The 7,065-nt window shown below is 34.5% G+C and overlaps 1 protein-coding gene across 3 annotated transcripts; it reads right to left on the bottom strand.

Moving 5' to 3' along the window:
• Window positions 1–288: 288 nt before the first annotated feature.
• LOC147295150 (agamous-like MADS-box protein AGL30) lies at window positions 289–6,160 on the bottom strand. 3 transcript variants are annotated; one of them, XM_086231314.1, is made up of 12 exons: window positions 5,795–6,160; window positions 5,141–5,395; window positions 3,843–3,902; window positions 3,734–3,752; window positions 3,534–3,598; window positions 3,431–3,446; window positions 3,262–3,323; window positions 3,040–3,136; window positions 2,468–2,515; window positions 2,246–2,373; window positions 1,603–1,966; window positions 289–1,090 (listed from the first exon to the last, which is right to left on the bottom strand). In XM_086231314.1, the coding sequence occupies exons 2-12, from the start codon at window positions 5,323–5,325 to the stop codon at window positions 1,079–1,081; spliced, it is 1,056 nt and encodes a 351-aa protein (XP_086087440.1). In that variant the 5' UTR covers window positions 5,326–5,395; window positions 5,795–6,160; the 3' UTR covers window positions 289–1,078. The 3 variants fall into 3 exon arrangements, with proteins under 3 accessions (XP_086087440.1, XP_086087441.1, XP_086087442.1); XM_086231315.1 differs by having other exon boundaries at window positions 5,939–6,160; XM_086231316.1 differs by having other exon boundaries at window positions 292–1,087.
• Window positions 6,161–7,065: the final 905 nt, after the last annotated feature.

Raw genomic sequence — 7,065 nt, 5'->3', positions numbered from 1 at the left:
ATCTGTGAACAGAAATTTTTTGAACGGTGGGACTGAATAATTGGTGGGGTCGTACAACGTTATATGAGTTGGATTCAGAAACCTGCAAAGACATTTCATTTCAAACATTTTTCAATGTCTCTTCGATTGTCCCTTAGCTTTGCACGTCTCTTTCAACATAGATTGCCTCCAGATTCATACCAGTACTTGACAACAAAAGAATTACCAGAGAATCTTTTTTTTTTTTTTTAATCTATGCAGAAAACATGATATCTAACCCTCTTTTGTGGTGGTTCACAAGGCTATAAGGCACATCCCAATGGCCAAGTTCATAAATATTATAAAAAGAAATCTTCATCTTCAAAATTTGAAATTACAATGGCAAAGTTGTGAAAATGATACATGCATGGTCAGGGTAGACTGTGCCTGAATAGTTGCTTTGTGGTTCCACTACCAACTTCATGTTTTGCTGGAATTTCCTGAATCCCTGGGCATCTCATTAGTCATTGTTGTCCACCCAACACCACTAGGCTAGCAATGTCCAGAAAGGGTTTATCCTTCTGGCGAGGAATGAAATAAAATAATTTCCAATGTATATAGACAGCAACATAGAATTGTAGACAAATTTTCCAATACATTTTATACTTTTTTACTATATTGTTATATATGTACTTTTATTTACAGCTCAGATAACTGAGAGGGAGCAAGGGAAGGCAGTTTCCTAAACTGCCACTAGCAACCTTGGCAGCCAAGAAATGAGGGGAGGGAGCAAAAAAACTCACAGAACCTACATTATATATGTGTATATATATATATATATATATATATATATTTATAGTAAACACACAGAAGATCTCACATTAAGGTTTTCGTGCCTCATTCCAGGGCATCAGCACCGTCATTCCTTCTGGGAAGGGACTAATGACAGGGCCGTTATGTGATGAACCCGTGCTGTACATCACTCAGTGGTTGCCTTCTAAATTTCCATGGCAAAACTAATGGCTGTGAAAACCTTGATGGATGAGTATATTTCTCAAGCACTCATCAAATTTCTCCAGCAACTCCAACAGTGGCTGAACCACAAAATCACTCTTGGATCTCAATTTGACTGCTGCATCAGCAATAAAGATGCTTATAAGATTTCAACTATAAAACAGAAAAGAAGCCTTCCAATTGGTATCAGAAAAGAGCATACAATAATGGGGGTATGCAACGTAATGCAGAGATGAATTCTAAGGTGGCATATGACACGTTAAAAGAAATGAGGAAAATAAAGACAATTGACCTTGCAGTTTACTTCCAAAGAAAATAAATCACATTACATTATCATATCCATTAGAAAAGGAATGTGCAATGGGGAATAACTAGTTTTCACGGAAGTAATTGGTTACCTCAGCCACATACAACAAAAGTTAGACTCCACTAATACACAAAGTTCAGCTAAACGAAAAACAGAACACTTTATCTTTTGGTAGACATATTCTCTCTCTTCTATCTCAATTTTCATATTTCCAGGAGGTAGAAATTCAATTAAAAATGAAAAAATCAGTTTAATAGACAAGCCATACAAGTAACAAGCAAGAAAATATTTATTAAGAAAATCCAGAATAGGAGAAAGCGGACCTGGGAATATAAATGCTCATCAAACATAGTAACAGCACAAGGACCAGATGTAGGAGCCCAACCATGCTGGGTAGTGAAGAAATCAGGTCTAGGAGCTTCAAAGCTTCCATTAACATGATACTCCAGAGGGTTTTCTTGGGGACTCATTTCTGCTGCTGGTTGGAATTTCGTATCAGTCAGCATATTGAGATTGTATGGCATGTAGGGAAATTGCATGCCCAGTTGTAGCCTCAGAGGTGCATTTCTGCTTAAGTCATTAAGAATACCATTTTCTTGCCCAGAATTAGAAATCTCTGAATTTTTTCCTGTGGCAAGGTAACCCGAATAACTCCCCATGGAGGAACTTGCAGAGCATTCCATATCCCTAGAAAAAGATATTGATCCATTGAGTTCACAGTTACACTTGTTAGATAAAGGAAATCCACCATTGGAGGAATACATAAATTTCTTTTTTTAAAATATTAAAAAAGTTAATAGATAAAGGTTCCATTTGGTGTTCTGTGTTATAAAAAGATTCATCTTATAAATATAGCATGTTTCTTTTCTTTTCTACTATATTATCTTCTTACACAAAGATCTGGAAGGAATCAGTCAAAATAAGATTCATAGGAGAACTAGGATGTACTTTTAAACAACCACTCACCTATTGGAAAGCAAGTTCGGGTCCTCAGGTAAAACCATATGTCGACTTTCATTAGTAGGAATCCATGAAATTGGCTGGAGCTGTTGGTCAGCATTCATGCTGAAGGGTATATGCAACCCATTTTGGAACTGCAAGATAAGGATAATTTAGTTTAAATGCTTGACCATAATAATAAGTAAATAACACATCAGAAAAATTCTCAACCCAGAAGCAATTCTTTACCTGACTAGTGCATTCTAATGACATAAGTTGCTGCTTTTGTAAGTTTTCCTGCCAACAGAAAAATGGATAGCACTAATATCACAAGGTCTAGAACTAATTAAAGTAAAGGTAGCACAACGTGATGGCATTTGTAAACAACAGAAAAAAAGGATATTCAGGTAATTATATATTTATTTCTGTCTAATGGTAACAACTTTTTTATTTTACTGTGTATTGCAGTAATTGCCAACACTTGGTGAAACTCCAATGAAATCATACACACTAACTATCCTTTAGGGTACAATTCCAAATTAATAGAGATCAAAATAAGGCACCAAATCACAGGCCATAGGGAAAGAAAGGAAATAAAAACTAAGGCACCAAATCATTTCTACAATTCCTTGGGCACATATCATAGAAAAATCAAATATCTGTGGCAAAATTTCAATGGTATATAATATTGGTCAGCTTAAAACTTGGAGCAAAACAATCACAGAATTACCCACTGCTATCAAGCAGTACAATCCTACCATGGCACTGGGAATACACTAAAATTTCTTCAAATGAGACCTACAACTGGAACAAGAGGATACCTTATGTGTTCGAATCTGGTTAAGCGATTCTCTCAGTGAATCTTCCATTTGCCCCAACTGTTCTGCACTGTTGATCTTATCGGGGTTAGTCCAACAGCTGCAGAATTCAAGATTGGTATAAAATTAGTATAGAGTGGTCATTAACCATAGTACAGTTTTACTGTAACATAAATGAATGAAACCAGAAACAAGATTCTGCAACCCAAATTTTCAGGCACTCACTTTAGTCTCTTCTTTATTTCGGAAAGTTGGGTTTGCAATAACCTAGATTGGTTAGTCAGGTCCTGTTCAAAAAGAGAGAGGACTATTAAAACATGCAACCATGAACAGTTATTACCAAAATAGTTAAGTGATAAAAGATAACATTGGAAATATGGGTTCGCATGCCTACCTCAGTTGTCTGAGAACTGAAACAAAAAGAAAAGAAAAAACATTAAATTTAAGTACAAATTTCAGACCAAATTTTTTTAACCAAGTACTGTAAGCTTACGTACCTTGTACCCAAAAATTCTTGTATATTTACGTCATGGTCCAATTTCTTGAATGTTTTCTTTAGTGCCTATACTCTCAATGAGAAAACAAAAATAATGTAACAGATAGCAGTGATGATAATACATATGTTAAATCCAAACAGAAAAGAAAGAATGATAACATTATTAATAAATAAATCAATAGGTTATCAAAAGGGACTTACTTCGAGGCTTTCCAATTTCCTGTTCAAATCCAATGAAAAGCAATTCAGATAGGATCTATTTAAACTTAACGGGATACATGATCTTTTTCTTACCTGGAAAAAAGTTTACCTTTTTGCTCTTTCCTGTGGAGTTAGTTGAGCAAACTTTGCTACAACCTCTTCAATGCTACTAAACTCAACAAAAAGAGAAAAGGGCAAGTTACTGATAACGATGATCAAAGGTTAAAGGTTATACTCTTGGAAATATCATGTGCTCGGAATAAAACTACAAGGCTAGTTCAAAACTAAACAAAAATTGAAAATGTTATGATATGTCATATTATTTTATCTTTTCTTTATCATAAGTAAATATCTGAAATAACTTATCTCTCTCTCTCTCTCTCTCTCTCTATATATATATATATATAATATCAATACCAATAAGCGCATAAAATGTATTAATTATCCGTCTTCTTACTTGTTAGGTCCGCAGTGTAATTTGAAACTCCTAAAATGAAGATAATTAAGTAAATAACCTAAATAGTTGAATGGATTAAGGTGCCTCTCACATTAGACATTCATTAACTGAATCCCCTCAATCAACTGCTTATATTTTAGATAACTAAGACTAGGGGTATGTTTCGGACGGATCGGATCGGAAATAAAGTGTTTCAATTCCAATCCAAAAAATTTCGGAGTAAAATTTCTATTCCAAAAAATCGGAATTTCAACATCTCATTCCAATTCGGAATTTTTTGGATTTCTCAAAATTTTTTGGATTTTTTCGGAATATCATATATATATATATCATGTTTGAAATTTTAAATATAATAAACTCAAATATTTAGAAATTACATGTACAAAAAATGTGGGTGTTTTTGTCAGCATTTATGTTATTATGATACACATATATATAATATACATAATTTTATATTAATAGTATTAGTTATTTTTTTTAATATATATGTATATGTATATTTGAAACAAATAACAAATTAATGAAACATATAGTAGAAAATTAAATAAATGATATAATATTAATATAAATACGGAATAAATTAGCATAATTTCAAAAATATCGAATTGGAATGCCTTTGGAAAATTTTGGAATTTTTCGGATCGGAATTCAGTTTGGATCAGAATTTACAAAAACATTCCAATTCCAATCCAATTTTTTTCAGAATTTTTAGAATTCGACATTTTTGGATTTCGGATTTGATTCGAACGTTCCAAAATTGGAAATTTTCGAATTAAAATCGGTCGGATTCGGATTTTCCAATCCAAATCACACCCCTAACTAAGACTTATCTTTCTTGAAGAACCTGAATAGTTTTCAAAGCAATCATGAAACACTCGTGTGATTCCTTGTATCCTCTGACAAGGTTGAAAAATTCTTCAATTTGTTAATAGTAGAATGAACATACATACCTGCGTTTCCCGCTGCATAGAGAAGGCTTTCCGGTTGGCGAAAACATGAGAAGGACAATGTCTATGTCACATAGTATAGATAATTCATTAGCCTTTTTCATGATGCCATGCTTCCTTTTAGCATAAGTTGCTTGACGCCCATTTGTATTCTCCAACCTCTTAATCTTTAGCTTTACCCTTCCCATCCTACACCTTCAACAACCGCAACCTTACTCTTGAATCCCCGCTTTGAATGTCCCAAAGATTCACAAAAGCCTACCAAAAAGTTACACATATTTCAATGACAATCTATCCACCGCAGTTCGATATTCTAACATTCATCAAGCATTTAAAGAAGCATTAGCAGGATACGAATATGAAGCATGAACATGCTACTATATGCAACAAAATCATGAAACTGAAAATGATTTTCCTATTTTATGAAACACAATGATACAAAAAATTCACTCTTACAGAAACAGGGGAGATTAAAATCGGATAACCCGAGATAAGAAAACCAAAATTAACAAAAACCCAATTGAGAATTGAGGCTAGAAAGGGTAACAAGTAACCTAAAATATCAAATGCAATACCATTTTGAGAATCAGACACAACAAGGAATAAAATAGTAAATTGAAAAGGATAAGATATGAAAACACAAAAAGGGAAACTTACCCAGAAAGAAATAGAGAAAAACGAAATCGAAAGGTGTAAAATTGAAATGTTCGGACACAGAGATTGGGCAGGCAGCCAAGAGGAGATTCAAAAGGGGCACAGAGAGGCGGAGAGAGAAAAAGAGAAGGTTGTGTGTGAGCTTACAAATAGCTTTGCATAACACGACCGGGTGACCAGAAAAATCGGTAAACGAAACAAGCGGGAGAATCGGGAACGTCAGAAATTCCCAAACCAACCAAACAAAACTTTTTAATTTGTGTCCTTCGCCCCTACCCACGTTTCCATTTTCATGGATGATTCACGTTCGGCTTCTCAGCAACCTTAACCTTTGCCTCCTACTACTCTCAGCTTTCGGGTCGTTTTACAAGTTGCTGGATACTGGATAGTCGGTGGCTTTTCGAGCTCAAATTTTGTGAAATTCCCTTTTTGTCCGATTTCCCAACCCGTATAATTTGATTAAGATGATCAAGTCGTTATGGTCATTTTAGGAAACGAGTATTGGTGGGAAATGCATTTTAGGATGCATGATTTTTTTAAATAAGATTATAATTACCTATTTACCAAAACATAGTATTATAATTACATAGCAACATTTTGGAATGTTTGTTCATTGGAAAAGGTTTTAATTTTTACAAATTTGCATCAGATCGAATAAATATTGAATTGCAGATTTTACCATCCAATTGACATTTGGTTAGGACATGATGGATTTGAGAAATTTTTAAAAAAATTTCTATTAATTTGGACTTAAGATCTCTTTTAATATTGAAAAGAAATAAATCATTAAATCAATAAGAAGTTGATAAAAAAAAATTTAAAAAACTTGACAACCTTATATAATTATAACCAAGGGTTTAAATTTCGAAGTTTTCGGCGAAATTTCGTCGAAAATTTCGTTTTTTCGGGGGTCCGAAATTTTAACACCAATTCGACCGAATTTCGGTAAATTTCGGCGAAATATTCGAAATTTCGGATACCCAGTAACCCAGCAAACCCCAGCCCCCAGCGCACCAAATTTCCCTCACTCCCTCACTCCCTCAAATACCCAGCCTCACAATCTCACCTGCATAGTCGTCGGCGCACACCTCCATCGATCTGAAACCCGATCTGCAGTGCACACCTCCGTTGGCGCACACCTCCTTCAAAGAGCTTTACCGGTTGAAGACGTACCACGAAGTCATCGAGAGAGGGATAGACTATAGAGTTAGGGAGCGAGAGAAGGATAGAGAACGAAGTTCTGATTATGATCGGAGGTCAAAATATGCAGAGAG

This window comes from Dryas octopetala, chromosome 2 (assembly GCF_963921425.1).
Source record: "Dryas octopetala chromosome 2, drDryOcto1.1, whole genome shotgun sequence".
NCBI classification, from domain to species: domain Eukaryota; kingdom Viridiplantae; phylum Streptophyta; class Magnoliopsida; order Rosales; family Rosaceae; genus Dryas; species Dryas octopetala.
The sequence above is the reverse complement of the archived record's forward strand: the minus strand, read 5'-3'. Positions and strand labels throughout refer to the sequence as shown.

Coding starts and splice junctions, on each gene's coding strand:
- LOC147295150 (XM_086231314.1), bottom strand. CDS start 5,325: ATGGGAAGGGTAAAGCTAAAGATTAAGAGGTTGGAGAATACAAATGGG. Junction 3,137..3,261: donor GAAATAAAGAAGAGACTAAA/GTGAGTGCCTGA, acceptor TGAATTCTGCAG/CTGTTGGACTAACCCCGATA. Junction 2,374..2,467: donor CATTAGAATGCACTAGTCAG/GTAAAGAATTGC, acceptor CTTATCTTGCAG/TTCCAAAATGGGTTGCATAT.